A 17,629-nucleotide genomic window follows, 5' to 3' on the forward strand; every position below is an offset into this window, starting at 1 on the left:
AGGGGCATGTACCTGGGTTGTGGGCACATCCCCAGTAGGGGGTGTGCAGGAGGCGGCTGATTGATGTTTCTCTCTCATCGATGTTTCTAACTCTCTATCTCTCTCCCTTCCTCTCTGTAAAAAATCAATAAAATATATTTTTTTTTAAAAAAAGTGGTACTTCTCAAGGTTGCCAGCCTTTCTCTCTCTCATTTTAGTGAGGCAGCACTGGCAGGAGTCATTGTAACCGACAGAGGCATGACGATAACACCAGGGGAAACCATGACACATGTCTGCAGCGCCTGGGTAGGGTGTAATAAGCTTGTCTATGTGGGAGGAAGCACTGAGGTACCACCGGAGTCAGAAACCAGCCAGAAACTGGGGCAAAGCCATAGATCTTCCCAGCTGGAATGCCTCATGGCTCAGTTCTTAGCTCTCTTTCCTGTATATATTCTCACACTGAATGTTTTCGCCAGGTCCTTGCCCTTAAATACCATCTTATCAGTTTCTGGGCCGGTGCCATAGCCTAGCACACAAACTAGATTGCTTAAAACAACGGAAAGGTTTTGTCTTACAGTTTTGGAGACCAGAAGTCTGAAATCAAGTTGTCAGCAGGGCTATGATCCCTTTGAGTCTGTAGGGTAGAATCCTTCCTTGCCTCTTCCTAGATTCCGTTGGTTTGCTGACAATCCTTGGCTTTTTTTGGTTTGCAGCTGCATCACTCGTCTCTGCCTGAATCATCGCATAGCATTCTCTCCTCGTGTGTCCAAATCTCTGTGTCTCTTATCTTCTTATAAGGACACCAGTCTGATCAGATTGAGAGCCTACTCCACTCCAGTATAATTTCATCCTAACTTGACTATTAACATCTGCAATGATCATACAGTGGGACCTTGACTTATGAGTTTAATTCGTTCCGTGACGGAGCTCGTAACTCAAATTACTCGTATGTCAAATCAAAAAGTGAATGAGTGAAACACGTGATGCTGGGCTGATGTTGTGGCATTCACTGTGACGTTCGCTGTGCCAGCTAGTGGTGGGGTGTCTGAAGCTGGCTCGTAACCCGAATTTTAGCTTGCAACTCAAAGCAAAAAATCGGCCGAGAGACAGCTCGTATCTCGAAAAACTCGTTAGTCGGGACACTCGTAAGTCAAGGCCCCACTGTATTTCTAAAAGAGGTTACATTCTGATGTACTGGGAGTCAGGACTTCAACATATCTTTTGGGGACTAGGGGACACAATTCAACCCACAGCACCATTAATAGACTAAGTCCCAAATTTATATCTGTAGTATTGATCCTGAGCCATCTCCCAGTTGCCTACTTGGTAGCTCCACTTGGATATTGAAAGAGGCATCTCAACAAGAGCAAAACTCAACTGTCCCAACCCTCCACTTCCAAACCTTTCCATTCTCAGCTTTCTTCTTCTCAGTGAATGGCTAATATCTGCCTCACTATTCAATTAAAAAAAATCTAAAAGTCATCTCTTGTCCCTCTCTTACCCTCATCTTCTATATATAGTCCATCAACAGCTTTTTCTTGTTCTTCTACCTTCATGATGGGAGCTGAGTCATCCATTTCTCTAATTTATTCTGCCACCATACATATCCAAATCACCATGAAATACAAAAAAAAAAAAGCTTCCAAAATTATCCCCTTGCTTTCTTTCTAGTCCATTTTCCATACCGCAATCAGAGAAAAAAAATTTAAAGATACATCAAATCCTGGCATTCCTTTTCTTGAAACTCTCAAAGTCATTCTGCTATATTTAGACTAAAGTTTGAACTTTTTATTGTGGTCTACCAAAACTAACAAGGCTTAAATCCAACACCATCATTTCATACCACTAACCCCCTGCCTATATTAGCCTAGTCACTTGACTTCACTGATACCAGAAACTCTCTTGTTTGAATGTTCTAGAGTCCAAATATGAGGTGCTCATGAGGCTAGGGGGAAGGGGAAGTGATGGAAGAGGGAGAGAGAAAGGAAAGCATAGCAACTGGTATTTCATGGCTGCAGGGAGACCTGGAGTCCACCTATTTTTATATACTCACTTTCAACCAATCCTTTTCATTTCGCTCCTGCTTTCTACCACTACCATCCATGTGTATCTATTCCTCCAACTTCTAAACATTGCAATTCGAGTACCTTTTGCAGATGCTCAAGCGAAGGTGTCTTTGCTCCCTGCCAGGTCAGATACTTTTCCTCAACTGACTTCCTAGCTTCCAAAATTCATGACAATATTTGTCTACAGATATGTTTTGTCTTGTTCTCTTTGACCTTATGAATCAACACACTTTTACCCCTTAATTCTTCTTTCGTGGACTTTGGGAGGAAGAGTAGGTACGTGCATGTAATCATCTGCTGATTCATGAGAAGCATCACTAGCATTAACTTGATTTCTCTATTCCAACTCTTCTATTATAATAACTGGCATAAAACCCTTATATTTGGGTCAAAACAAACACTGCATAATTTGTATAAGAACAATGGTTGGGGTGATAGTTCACAGCAGCGTTTCTCAACTTCAGTACTATTGACATTTGCACTAAATTACTCTGTTGGGCGGGGCTGTCCTACGCATTGTAGTATGTTTAGAAGCATCCCAGTTCTGTCTCCAGATATTATCAGATGTCTCCTGAAGGGGGATGGGAGGACTTTCTCTGGTTGAGAAGCACTAGTTTAGAGAGAAATCAGAGTATTGCTGCCAAAGGAAAGAAGAGAAAGTGACAGATAAAAGAAAAATCCTCTACTCCTTAATTTAACCAATAAAATGTGACTTGGAAAGGCTTGCACCGAGACATGCCAATAATTTTGACCCTGATTTACTGTCTGATCTCAGGACAAGCAGGAAATGGCAGGAGCCAAGGTGGATCTGAGGGACTTAGCAGTAGGGTCCTTAAGTCTTTGTACGTGTGTTTCACTATTTTCAGAGTTGAGTATCACTGCAGTTCTCAGTATTTCCTTTCTACCTACCAACCTGATGCAGTGTATGTCATATATACATTTATACTTATCACATATTCTTTTAACATACATTTACTTCCCTGGACACACACTATGTCAGGGACCACTGGGGACACTGTACATACTTGCAGCAGTGTGTATGATATTAGGACTTCAACTTTCATGGTGTTTAAATTCAAGGGAACAATTGACAGTACATTGTAAACCCATCAACAAATAAGTTATCTCAGGTGGTGATGAGTGCTATCTATACTAATAAAAACATAATATGCTAATTAGACAGGACAGCCAAATGACCTTCCAGACATCCTTCCAGACAACCTTCTGGATGAAGCCGGGGCTGCGAGGGTCAAGGCAAGCCACCGAGGCTGCAAGGGCTGAGCCCCTTGCATGAATTTCGTGCACTGGGCCTCTAGTATAGAAAATAAAAGACTGTGATGAGTTAGAAATGAATGATGGTAAGGACAGAAACAGAGAATACAAAATTAGACTGGGAAGTCAGGGAAGATCCACTGAATAAATGACATCTGACTCAAACCCAAAACATAATTAGAGGATATAATGAAAGTTTTCCCATTTAAAGACCTAGAAAGAGTACAGTAGGAGAAGGAAACAACCAGAGCCATATGTGTAGGTGTGCACATGTGAATATATGTGTGCATATATGGGTATACGCACATGTGTGTATACATATGTATTATGATATGAATTATTGTGTCCCCCCAAATTCATATTTAAAATCCTAATCCCCAAAAATGGTGGTATTAAAAGATGAGGCCTGCCCTAGCCTGTTTGGCTCAATAGATAGAGCATTGGCCCATGGACTGAAGAGTCCCAGGTTCAATTCCAGTCAAGGGCATGTATCTCGGGTGCAGGCTTGATCACTGGCCCTGGCCAGGGTGCATGGGGAGATAACCAATCAATGTGTCTCTCTCACACTGATGTTTCTCTCTCTCTGTCTCTCCCCTTCCCTTCCACTCTCTCTAAAAATCACTGGGAAAATATCCTCAGGTGAGGATTGAACAAAAAAAACAAACAAACAAAAAAGATGAGGCCTTTGGGAGGTAATTAGGTCCTGAGGTGGGAGACGTCGTGAAGGGGATGAGTGCCCTCAGAAAATTGACTGCTCTCCCTACCTGCTTCAACCATGTGAGGATGCAGCTGACTAGGAAGTGGGGTTGCACCAGAACTGAAGTGGACAGAACCTTAATCTTGGAGTTTCCAGCCTCCAGAACTGTGAGAACCAAATTTCTGTTGTTTATAAGTCTACCAGTCTATGACGTTTTTGTAATAGCAGCCTGAATAGACTTAAAACAGTATGTATACATATACACATTTAACTTTTTCTCTACACCTTTGCTTCTGTTTAATCATAGTTACTCCTTCCTTGTTAACACAGGCCAGCAAATGACCCATTACAGTTACCTGCTCTCTCCTCATTTCACCCTCCTATATTTTCAGCTTCTACTGTTGCCGTATTTTGGTATTTCATAATTTGAATTCATCTGATGGGCTGAACTTACCTTTTGCTTCAAGTAATGCCATAAACTGTTTGCCAGTCTATGGATTGCCTAATCTTGGATCAGATGCCCTTGCTAATCAAACAAAAAGTCTGTAGTGGAGAAAGGGCAGTTGGTATTACACCTGCCTGCAGTCAAGTCAGTTTCTCTTTAAGAGTCTGGGGAAGCAAGCTTCCTGATGGACACATCTCCTGACATCACCAGCTGGATCACTCTTTGCTGTGCACTCAAGGTCATTCTACCCTTCATCTCTGCTATCATTCATGTTCCATTTTTAACTTATTATCCAGAGAAGGCCCTGGAAGTTATCAGAAAAATCATCCTGGCAGTAGCAGAGGTTAAAAGCAAATAGATAAGAGTATGTCTTCCTCACAGCAGAGTCATATTGAAACTGATTTTCCCCAGACAGGGAAACGCACATGTTTTATATTTCTTAGTTCATATTCTTTGGTGTGAACCATAAACTTCTAGATTAAGCCAAAAACCATTGCACAGCCATTTGAGCCAAACTAAGTTCAAAGCTCTGGGTGAATCATCCCTGAACAACATGATGAAATCCCTGAGATGGGAGCTTACCCTGTTGTGGGGACAAGCAGTGGCTGTTTTCCAGACCTCTGTGACTGCCCAGCACTCTTAGAGCACCTGTCCAGTGTTTTGCAAATTTTCTACCTACACAGACCAGCCTCCCCAAGGAAGATGCCAAAACTCAACATCCCCAGACTCTCTCTTTTTTCCCCCCAAATTCTTTATTGTTGAAAGTATTACATATGTCCCCTTTTTCCTCCATGGACCTCTCCCAGCTTGCCCCCGCCCTTCCCAGACTCTCTTGCAGCTAGATCACAGGGCTGTGACTATGGCCCTTCCAGTCACATGCACTGATAAGAGACTAAATAAGATAGTTCCATAAAGACAAAGACACCAGAGATTTATATTTTTGGTGAGTGCTGGGGTGTTGCAGAAAAGTCACTTAGGCCAGAGACAGACGAGTAATAGGGACTCTGGTAGTAGCATTTGGTGCCCAAGGGGCAGAGTCCTCAGGTAAGTTCCTCGTGGTACAATTTGGGCATTTGCTAGATTTGTGCCAATTAATATGGTAGCTAATAGCTTTGTGCACCTCTTGGGCTCTCAGAATATGGCTAGAGCAATGGACTTACTAAATTTTTAAATGAATTTAAATTAAAATGTCAAGTCAGTTGCTGCATTCATTATTAGAAAACTTTTAGGTATATTTGGAACAACTTTGGTATGTGTATCTACTTTATCAACTGTAAATTTTATGAAGTCAAAATCTAGATTGGGTTTTCTGATAGAAGTTTAGTATCCAAATTAAAACAGGATATTAAATGTAAAATACACAGAGGATTTTGAAGATGATATAAAAAATAATGCAAAATATCTCAATAATTGTTTATGTTGATTATATGTTATAATAATATTCTGGATGGACCAAAGTTAATAACATATATCTTTAAATTAATGTCACTCTTTCATTTTACTTCTTTAACATGGCTATGGGAAACTTAAAATACATATGTGGCTCATGTGATATTTTCATTGGACAGCAATTTCCTAGACAAATGGTTCTCAAATTTAAATATACATCAGAATTTCCTGGAAGTCATATTAAATTAATGCAGTGTGTTAATTGATAATAACAGAAGGTGACCAAGGAAGAAATCTGAAGAAGTGACCTTTTAGGTGAACTCAAAGTTTAAGATTTAGGGAGAGGTCTGCTGCAGAGAGAGGGGATAGCATGAGCTAGGGTTCTGAGGCAAGAAAACGACTGGTACTTCTGAGAAGTGCCAAGAGGCTCTGTGGCCAGATCATAGAAAGGAGGGATGAACATGTGATGAGAAATCAGAAAGACAGATGGGAACCAAACTGTGCATGGCACTGTAGGTTTTGGTAAGGAGTCTGAATATTATTCAAAATGAAAAGGAAATCCATTAAAAAATTCAATCAGCCGAAACCGGTTTGGCTCAGTGGATAGAGCATCGGCCTGGGGACTGAAGGGTCCCAGGTTAGATTCCGGTCAAGGGCATGTACCTGGGTTGCGGGCATATCCCTGGTGGGAGATGTGCAGGAGGCAGCTGATTGATGTTTCTCTCTCATTGATGTTTCTAACTATCTCCCTTCCTCTCTGTAAAATAGCAATAAAATATATTTTTAAAAAAATTCAATCAGTGGGATGGGGGATCTGATATTACTTCTAAAAAATTAAACAGGCTAATGCCTGGAAGACAGACTGACTATGAGAAAGTGGAAATGGACAGAACTGTAAGAAGACAATTGCAGCAATAAAGAAAGGCTAAGTAAAATATGCTGAAATGACCTACTGGAATTGTAAGCAGCTACTGACTGTAAAGATTATGGAGATGGTACAAATAATGAAAATGTTTAGGATACAATGTTAACTGAACAAAAGTCAGTATATAAAATTGAGCAGACATTACACTTCAACTATGTGAAGTTATGTATGCATTCAAAGAATAAATGAGACTATACACCACCTACCTCAAAAAAGAAAAGAAAATACTGAAAGTATGGATGATAGGTTTCCTTTGCCAAAGTGTAAATTAGGCTAATATTACTTTAGAACAACATAAATTGGGAACTTCTGTTTAGTTAATTGAAATATTTATTTTGCCTATCCTCTTGTGAAATATTTTTGTCAGCTCATTTACTCATTTTTAATAGATCTTACATGTTCATTTTTTTTGTAATCTTTAGAATCAGAGTGGTTTGAAAAAAATCATATTGGTATTTTTGCTGAGTTCAGTTTGATTCCCATATTTAGAGATTAATTGAGGGAAAACTGATATCTTCGTATTATTGAATTTTCTAGTCAAGAGAAGTATTCTGTTCACTTATGCCTTTTATTCCTTCGTGCATATAACTGAGAACTTTCCAACTGACTTTTCACTTCATAAAAGAATGCTATTGAATTTTTAGTCATTCAACTCTAGTTTACAGTATTAATAGACCTTTATAGTTTATTCTCTTTGATTTCCCATGTATAAAAGCATATATCATCAGCAAGTGATAATTTTCCTTCTAACTTTTATAATTCCATTTTCTTTCTCTTGCCTAATCCCATAGGCCACTAACTCCATAGCGTTGTCAAACAATAGTGACCATGGTGTGCATTTTTGTTTTTCCTGATTACATGGGAAGTGCTTTGGATGTTTAACAAATAAACAATTATTTTTAACAGCTTTCAGTGGAGCTACCATATACTGGATGTGTACTTTCCAGTTCTCCTGCATTTTCATCACTACCTTTTTTGTCCAATGCCTTCCACCTTGAAAATGCCCTTCATTTGTTTAAAGAAAAAAAAAAAATTAAAAAAAATACGATTCTTCATCTCTTATCTATGGCTTCAAAAGGAAGAAAAAAAAAGTGGAGGTCAGAGCGAAAATGAGCTTGCCAGAGCCCAGGGGTAGAGGACCTTCTGGGGTCACGGCAGAAGGAAGAACTGGGACTTGGGGAGGAGTCGGGCCACCTCCGCCCCCAGCCCGCGTCGGTGCCACCGGCGGCGATGAAACGTGAACCCGGGTGGCCCAGGACACACAATCGTCCCCCTCGCCCGCCGCCAGGGCCCCGCCGGGAGAGACAAAGAGACCTCGGCCCCAGCGCGGCCGGGTGCGGCCCCCGGGCTCCCCTCCAAGGCTCCCGGGCCATGGCCAGGTCTCTGCGCGACCCCCCTCCCGGGAGCACTGCCGGCTCCATCTGACCGCCCTCCGTCCCGTCCCCTCCGTCCCCTCCATCCCCTTCCGTTCCGGCCTCTCCCGTCGCTCCCAGCCGCTCCCGTCTGTCTGTCTGTCCGGCTGGCCTGGCGCGCGACCTCCAGCCACCGGCTTGGATGGACGCGCGAAGGCTGCCCGGCGGTCCAGGGCTCTTGCTTCCAAAGTTGGTTCTGCTCTCTGTGCTCGCAGGTCAGTGACCCAGGGCGGGGGAGCGGGATGGGGGCCCCGGGGCCCCGCTTGGGTCCCACTCGGGGCGACGCGGTCTGAGTCGACGCCCGGGAGCGCGAAGATGGTGTGGTCCCCGGGGACGGGGACCCTGGTCTCCACCTCCACGCGGTTTGGTTTTGTTCCTTTCCTTTATGGTGCCCTTTCCTCTGAAGTTCCCTCGCTGTTCTTCTCTTTCCCTTTCTGCACCCAGCACCCTGGAACCCCCAACCCCACACTCAGGGGATTTCACCCTCTGGATAACGGAACTTTATCCAGTTGTGTCCGTAGCCACGACTCCGGAATCAGGGCGGTTGGAGGCTACGGGGTGGAAGGAAAACATGTTTAAAAGCACCTAAGTCTGGGGAGTATTGCGGACGTTTTCCAAGGAACCAGGGCGGTGACTTTTGCATTTCACTGCAGGCTATGCACTGCCTCTCCACCCTCGCGTTTTGCGTTTTGAATATTCCGCTTTTCCCTCTGGAAATAAAACCCCTGAGACCTTTGTTTTTATTCTTTAGAGGCCATTCTCTAGGGCAGTCGCCTGGGCAATCGGATGCTTTGAAATCAAACATCAGGTTTTTGGGGAGGCATACATTCACCCGGAGTCTAGTCTGTTTTCGTGGATTTTGTTGAGCCCTTGTTTGTAGGTGAAGGGCACCTCATGTCCCTCCTCCTAATTCCTCTCAGTGAGCATTGCTGATGACTGATGAGGCAACGTGCTTTTCTTCTTTAGCTATTGCTATGGAGCCCGATGATCTGGCCTTCCATTCCTTACTCAGGTCTAAAGTTAATTACACACGGGTTTTTGCATCTGTTTTCTATTCACAACACAAGCTAAAAGCGAAGTGTTTTGCAAAATGTTTTCCCTGTCTCTAATTTCCTATGAGGAAAACCAGAGGCTGGTACCCATGACCTTGCGATACTAAATTTACGTATAGCAGTGTGATTTACTTTTTAATATATAGAAAGATTGTTTTTATAAGTGCATATAAAGATACTAGAGCTGAAATGAAGAGTTCTTCAACATTATCTGCACATCAAAAGCTTTGAATTCCTCTTTCAACTCTGCCAGAAATGACACACAATAACTCTTATGGAAATTTTCAGTCTGTTTATTGAAATGCAAATTAGTGGTTTCCATAAGTTAGTTCAAAGATATTTTCCTGTAGGGAAAATGAAGAAATTTATAAAAGTAGGAAAAGCACTTCCTGTTTAATGAGGAGAATTCACATTCTAATCTGTTTACACTTATTTCTTTTACTTAAATCATACAAGGTTTCAGAACTTGAGGGACTAATAGAATCAACTGCATTCATATTTGTTTTATCTCTTTATTCGTTTCTTTGAAGTAATGATAATTCTTTCCTACCCCTTGTCTTTATCAAGAGAATACAAAAATAGGAAAATCGAACACAGCAAATGCAACTGTAATAACCTCATTTGCTCTTACTCAACCACACCATTGATAACAACTTTTTCTTATTCTTTTGTCTTATTCTATACTTTGTGGTGAAGAGAAAGCTTCTAATTTGCACACTTTTCCTTCTCTTGGCTCCCTTCCCCAGGTTCCCTTCTGCAGAGCTGGTTGGTTAGTTCAGAAAGTTTTCTCTCCATCCATTTCTTCTGCCTTTCCACATCTCTCCCTGCTAAGCTACAAAATACACAATCTGAAGCCAAAAATACTAAGTTGACTTATTGTCTTTGATAAGAAATATTTAGTTAATGTGTTCTTTGGTGTTAATTCCTGAACTCTTTATAGCAGAGGTTTTTTATATCAGAGGCTTCCATATTCATTCATCTAATATTTGCTGAGTGAGATATGGTGAGTGACAGAGGTCTTCCTCTGAGTCTTGGCTAGGAGATAGTGTGCCCATTACCCAAATGGGTCACAGGAGAGGTACAATCACGTGCTATTGGTGTTCAAAGGAGAGGGCCTTATTGCTGGCCTAGGAGTGTAAGCTCCATGAAAATGATGTCTGTTTTGCTCAGCTTAATAGTCTCAGAGACTAGCAAAACGCTTGGCCCATAAGTGGAACACAATCAATATTTGTTCAGAAAAACTGAATTGAGTAGGACTTTTAGGAACTAGGCCTTTGAAAGATAGGGAGGTCTTGGAGATGGAGTAATAGGACATAGTATGCACAAAGGCAAAAACCATGAGATGTGTCTTCGCAAAAATAGATAATTCAGTTTGGTTGGAAGTAAGAGTTATGGCTGGAAGTGAGGATTGAGATGAGATAAGGGGACACTACAGAAGTAAGAATAGTTCAGACACCCTGTTAAATGAATTGTTTTAATGGGACAAAAACACAAGTAGATGTGCTGTCCATAACCTGAATTATAACCCTAAAGCAAATGCATTAAATTCCTGGCCCATTTGTTAAGGAGATACGAGCAAGTTTCTAAACCTGAAGCGTCATGCTGTATTGTGGAGTCACTTCTGGAATGAAACCCAATGAAGTGTTTACATTATTAACCAACGCCCAGTACAGGCTACAAAGACAGGATTTGGCCAAGGTTTTGACTTTTCAGTCTCAGCTAGAGTGACTTCTGTCCCCTCCCTTTCCTTCCTCTCTTATCCTTAGCTGTAGCTTATAAGAACCTTGTTCTGAGCAAATCTTTGCAGCCAGATGCTGTTTTTCCTGTAGGACACATTCCTTAAGGTGGGGTGGGGGTGGGAAACCTTCGTCCAGATCTTCATGTCTTTAACTAAGTTTGCATTGGCTGATTTTCAAGGATATTACCTTGAATATGAGAAGCAATATTATTTGTTTTCTGAAGACCATAAAAATGTTCCTTTTTTTTTTTTTACAAGTGAGAAAACGCTCCTGTATTGTTCAGACTCTGATCTTTGCAGAATTAGTCTCAAATAAAGTGGAGAACACAACTAACATATCAAAATAAGCTTTGAGGTGTTGTTGGAACCTCGGTCTGGAAATGCCATGGTTGTGAATGTATTTGCCGAGCTATTAAATCTGCCCTTTTCAGTCGTTTAATTCTGGGAAGTAGACAGGAGCCCTGGAAAATGCCATAAAAATCATGAACAATGTGTGACATGATGGAGATGTTTGCTGCAGGTAAAAGCCAGTTTCTTGGCTACAAGATCTTGGGCTTGGTTTCCTGTCACATTGGCTCAAAATATTTTGATATCAGCATGTCCCTACATTAAGAGTAATTGAGTGCAATAGTAGTAATTGCGTCTTTGATATTCATGGAGTGCTTAGTAAGATCCCTGTCCTGGGTGTCATTGAAAAGGCACCTCATAAAGCTGCTTACATATCGGTTGTCCTCCCGCAGAACAAATGAGGATATCAGCTCTGCCTGTATCTCAATGTCTTTTATAGCTTTTAAGATCATGAAGCCAAACATTCCTAAATATTTGAATTAATTAAACAGCACACAAAAAATGAGAGCATTAAAGTAAACATTCACTGGGAAAATGAGAAAATAAATAGCCTTTAAAAGTTTGATGCGTTCTGCAAAAGCATACAATCAATAAATCATTAGATTGTGTTTCTATCTTCAAAATTTTCAAGTAAATTTAAGCAGAGTTACTGCATCTTACAAAGGTAACTATCCCCCTCCCCATTTCTTTTTACCCCATCCCAGAGGAAGACATTAAAGTTTGTTAATTTAGAAGTTAGAAATAAAGTTGGGGGAAAGAAAATGTGAACTTTTTAATCTTGTTCCACAAAGGCCACACATTATTGGTAAAGGTGAATGAACTTTGCTACTTTTTGGTCACATCCTTTTGTAAAAGTTCATCTTGGCAAAGAGTTGATTTAAAAGCAAAAGCAAAATTTTTCTTTCCAGATAAATCAATTGGGCATGTAGACCTAAAGATAACATCTTATATTTTTATGTGACTTGAGCAAGAAAGCAAAAGCCTTACATAATTTAGAAAATTGTTATTACCTTCAGAGATTGAGTTGGAAATGACTTATTTCGTGAATTTTGAACATCTAACTTAAATTATCAGGCTGTACTTCATGTTTTCCTAATGCTATACCTGAAGCTCATATATCCATTATAATGTATACCACTAACCATAACTAAATGGTAACCTTAACCTGTTAAACATAAATTATTTAGATGGAATAAAGAATTTTTAAAAGCCAGGGTAATTTCTATTCAACATTTTTGGTATAATTCTCCTTACCAAAAACATGTGGCAAAAAAAAGATAGTAATTTGGTTTTGTTAACTCTAACATGTCCTTTTTAATCAGAAAATACCTTCCCCCCATCACAGAGTGCTGTTTCATAGTTCATTGATTCTTCAACCTGACATTAAACCCTTAATTTTCCACAAGTTAATTATCTAGGGAAATTTCGTATTTTCTAATCCAAATACGTTGACAAGATATGCAGACTTATTTGTGTTACCATATGTAGGCAAACCGTGATCATTGTACATTATTTTAAAATTATTTCCAGTTGACATTATTCATGTCAATGACATTTTCCATTAAATGAAGTTGAAAGTAATACCCTAAAGTCAAAAGACTTGACCATTTAAGAATTATTATGAGAACTCAGTTGACAAATTGAATGACTGTTTAGTTAGGTCATTCATTCCTCCCTTCATTGTCTAATTCAATTCTGACCACCAACTATGGTGCTGGATGCAGGTGATTGAAAGAATGGTCTTTGCCTTTTCTAGCTTTATATCTAATAGAGAAGGAAGATTAGTTCAGATGTTTACAAATGTTTTACCATTCTGGGTACGTTAAACAAAAATTTAAATCCACTGAGGAATGGTTAAGGTATGAAATGGGATAATTTTTCATGAAGTTGTGATTTCAGAACTGTAACTGGATATGTTGTTTTTGTTTTTTAGACAATTGTCTTGCTCAGTGTGGCAAAGACTGCAGATCTTACTGCTGTGATGGGACCACGCCCTATTGTTGCTCCTACTACGCCTATATTGGGAATATCCTCTCGTGAGTAGTGGTCAAATTTAGCAATATTGATGCCCCTTCTCATGCCCAGATATGGTTTCAAAATGTACTATTATAGGCATGGGCAAGAAATTTTTAAGAGTGGTTGTTGACATATAATCTGTACTGGAGATACTAAATCCTCATCACTCCCTAGTATGTTATATTACTGGACAACATGTATAGGTTAATATATAAAATAAATTGCCTTGATTGTTGCTTAATTTGTGTTTTAAAATAATAACAATGTTTAAAGTAGACCTTATTCATATTACTGATCTTTTTTTCAACATTGTAAATTACGCTGCCTGCTTTGTTACAACGTTTATAAGTTAGAATTTGTCATGTAATTATAGCCAGTTTATTTTGCCATCTATGTATTTGTCTAACTCCTTCAGTAAATATCCTGGAAAAGAGACATTATGAATAAAAACAGCTGAGATATGAAATGTCAATTTTCTATGTAATGCATATAAAGCAACTTCAGGAACCAAGTTTAGAGCCAAGATAGTCTAGGCATCAGCAATGTAAAGTAATAACCAACTACGAAAAGCAATGAGACATACACACTTCGCCTGTGTTAAGCATTTCTCTATAACGAACTAACATTTTATTTTAGAGATGCTTCTAGTGACCCTTTCACAGGGGTCGCGTAAGACCATCGGAAAACACATATATAATTACATATTGTTTTTGTGATTAATCACTATGCTTTAATTATGTTCAATTTGTAACAATGAAATTGGGGGTCACCACAACATGAGGAACTGTATTAAAGGGTCACGGCATGAGGAAGGTTGAGAACCACTGTATCTAGTCAACGGGAAATGGAGAAGCAGAAACTGCCTTCAGGGTTGTATGTCTGAAAAGTATACAACTCTCAGTTTCTCTGCACAGACCGTCATGGTGGGAAATTAGAGGGAGAGAATTAGGAAGGTAAGACTTTTCTGAGTCAGAATTGCCTGTGTTTTTCAGATAGCTGCAAGAGTCTAGCCTGTGTTTTCCTTAGTTTTTATTCATCAAGTGGACATCAGGATGATTTAGATGCTGTCCTGTTGTGGCTTCACTCAGGCTCTATGAGGGCTTACTTGGAACCAGGAAAGATTAGGCACTAAAGGTTGTCCCCTGCGACGGCATATAACTCAACATCCCTTTCCTGAAAATAGAAAACCTGGTATAACAAACTTTCTAGACTCAATGTTGGGGCTGATACTGGAGATCCTGTCTCTCTGAATGAGACAACAAGCAGCAGGCTTCCGGTTCCTCTTGAAGAATGTCATGGTCATGTCAGAAAGGTCAGGCTGTAATAAAGATCGAGGGATGGAACTTCAGCATGTTTGAAATGCATATAAACTCTAAATAAAATGTTTGAATTTTTTTTTCATGGAAGACTTGGTGGAAAAGAGATGAAGTTTCCTTCTTACATTAGGGAATGGTCAGAATGATAGTTATAGGAATTAGCTCAGAATACCCTAAATATAAGTATATAATGAATGATGTTGCACATTTATATATCACTTCACATTTAAACTACATTATGACTAAGTTCCAATTTTATTTTCGAGTAGTCTCCACATGCCAGATACTGCTGTGCTGGGTAGATGTGTGAGTGGTCCCAGCAGGTGGTATACATTTGAGGAAGCTGACAGAGTGATTCTGTGGTTCTTTGGTCCTCTGGTTCCTGGCCCATTTCCCTGTCCACTAACTACACCGCGCTCTGTGCCCTTGTCTCTCATCTGATAGCTCCCGCCACCCTGGTAAATATATATATGTGAGACATAATTTATTAATCAGAATACTTAAAAATTAAGCTTAGGCATGCTTGCTATGTTTTAATTTGCAATCATATTCACATTTTAATGGTACATATTCTAAGTCACTAATTTCACCACTTAATTAAAGTAAAGAAGTAGTTGAATTGATATATTTATCTGGGTTATTAGGGCCATGTACTTGTAATATTGGGGGGGGGGGCGGTTAGATTTTGTCTTTGAGACAGATGGCATTATGTTTCAGGCAGTTAACACTGAATTTTCTGTTCAAAATAGAAACCCCTAAGTAAATCCCTTGCTAAACAATTCTTAGGGGGGAAAAGGAGGAGGTACTTTAAAATGTTTTCCCCACTGGATAAAGGAGAATACATTTTCAGGATTTCCAGTTATTGTTTAAGATTTGAAAAGAGTTCTTAACTCCACCCAAAGTTGTTGTTTTTTTAAGTTGGGTGTGGGTGGAGGGGTTGAGAGAAAAAATATCAGTCCAAGAATGCTTACGAAAGTTCTTTCATGCACATGCCTTCAAATATAGCTATTTTGGAACTCAGAAGCTATGCTTTCTCTATTCCAAGCATCTAGGCACATTCCTAGCAAAATCATTTTAATCATCTTAACAGAAAATTAAATCTTTATGGTTATCAGAAAAGTAATAAGGAAGAAAGCAATAAACACAATGGATGTTTTGTCTCATAAATGAACAACTTTACAAATTGGCTTCTATTTTTGTCTGTTTAAAAATAGAAAATATCTTGGCTCAGCTTAGAATGAGCTAAAAAGAGTACAATTTGGGTCATTCTAGACTGTTGGTAACGGGTGAAGTCTGGAACGCGTATCATGGCCGCTGAGTGCTGTCCCTAGTCACCCTCTGAAATGATGGGAGTACGTGTGTTTCACCCTTAATTCTCTCTAGTTCAACTCTGCTCTGTTTTGCAGACTAAACATTAAGACTCATTTTGAAGAGATCACAAGAGCCAACTTTTTTTTTACCTTTTAGTTAAAAAGCCTTATTTTACCTGGATGAGTTAATTTTTACAAATAAATTGACCCTCCCCCCTTTTATCCCTTTTGTGGTTAGTAGCTTTAAAATTTACTTGTATCTCATGGAAAACCTTAAAAGTTAAAGTTTTACAATAGCATAACTACCTTTTTAATGAAGATATAATTGGCATATAACATTGTATTAGTTTCAGGTGTATAAGGTAATGGTTTGATCACCACGGTAAGTCTATTTAACATATGTCTATTTAAAATAGAATATTCTACTTAAGTCATTATGGTCACAGATAATGTTTTCAGTATAGAAAAGTAGTAGTTATTTTCCAGAAGTTAGGAATAATTTTACAGAAGTCAGCATATACTATGCAATCAATTATTAACAAATACATAGAGTGTGCCATAACCATGGCAGTACTGAGCTAGATTATCAAAGATGAATAAAGGATGTACCCTGACCTTGAGGATCTTCTATAATAAGAAAAGAGAGTGTAGGCAAAACAGTCTAATTTGATGAAGTAATACATGATGTGCTATTAGAGGGCCAGGAAGAGAGAAAACAGTGCAGAGTGTGTGTGTGTGTGTGTGTGTGTGTGTGTGTGTGTGTGTGTGTGTGTGTGTGTGTGTGTCTAGAAAAAATGTTTGGAGAAAACCTCATAAACATGAAATTTGAACAGAACTTTGAAAGAACTTAATTTGCAAATGGACAGTGAAAAAAGGTAAGCACTTCTAGACAGATGGATTTGTGCTTTCAAAACAAAGATATAAGAAAGGAAATGGCCAGTTTGTAAAAAGCCATGTTGCTCAGCATTGCTAGAGAGGTAAGGGTAACCTTTTAACCCTTTGCGGTCATATTAAATTTGGACATGGGTGTCGCACTGGTCGGAATTATTTTCCATTGAAAGAGCAGTGATACATAACATGCAAGATTATGAAGGATAAACAAGATTTATTAATTCTTTTTTGGAACTACGTCACTACTAGTAGAATCACTACAAATGTTATCACTTTCTACATCAGAGTCAGTATTCAAGGTGCCAAAATAAAACTCTTCATCGTTACTTTCAGATTCGCAGTACACTTCTTTCGGTAATGTTTTGGAGTATTATTTTGAAATATCTTAACAAGCTAGAATGCCTAATTACAGTTAAATGTAATTTGTAAAGCTTTATTTGAAATTCTGCGAAGTATCTCCGAAGCTTGTCGATTTCTTCACTCTCAAAAGGCGACTGACTCGCCACGGTGTTTTGCATGGCGAGTGTGGAACGACCACGTTTGTTTATATTGAGTTTCTTTTTTTTTTTTTTAAATATATTCCATTGATTTTTCACAGAGAGGAAGGGAGAGAGACAGAGAGTCAGAAACATAGAAACACCGATCAGCTGCCTCCTGCACATCTCCCACTGGGGATATGCCCGCAACCCAGGTACATGCCCCCGACCAGAATCGAACCTGGGACCCCCCAGTCCGCAGGCCGACGCTCCATCCACTGAGCCAAACCGGCCTCA

The 17,629-nt window shown here is 39.5% G+C and overlaps 1 protein-coding gene and 1 long non-coding RNA gene across 3 annotated transcripts in view; one reads left to right on the forward strand and one right to left on the reverse strand.

The window, feature by feature from the left end:
- Positions 1 to 17,629, reverse strand: part of LOC132230002 (uncharacterized) — a 106,722-nt gene that overhangs the window by 34,849 nt on the left and 54,244 nt on the right. The window contains exon 1 of one of the 2 annotated variants that reach the window (XR_009451784.1): positions 555 to 647. The exons of the other annotated variant lie outside the window; for it this stretch is intronic. This is a non-coding gene — a long non-coding RNA (uncharacterized LOC132230002). Of the gene's footprint in view, positions 1 to 554; positions 648 to 17,629 lie in introns of those variants that run through there. 2 annotated transcript variants of the gene reach the window in all.
- CYYR1 (cysteine and tyrosine rich 1) overlaps positions 7,920 to 17,629 on the forward strand; it is a 72,781-nt gene continuing 63,071 nt past the window's right edge. The window contains exons 1-2 of the mRNA XM_059686777.1: positions 7,920 to 8,400; positions 13,257 to 13,359. Of these exons, the coding sequence (XP_059542760.1) occupies positions 8,328 to 8,400; positions 13,257 to 13,359 (176 nt within the window). The 5' untranslated portion in view covers positions 7,920 to 8,327. The remainder of the gene's footprint in view (positions 8,401 to 13,256; positions 13,360 to 17,629) is intronic.

The sequence above is a fragment of the Myotis daubentonii genome, chromosome 3, assembly GCF_963259705.1.
Source record: "Myotis daubentonii chromosome 3, mMyoDau2.1, whole genome shotgun sequence".
Taxonomy (NCBI): domain Eukaryota; kingdom Metazoa; phylum Chordata; class Mammalia; order Chiroptera; family Vespertilionidae; genus Myotis; species Myotis daubentonii.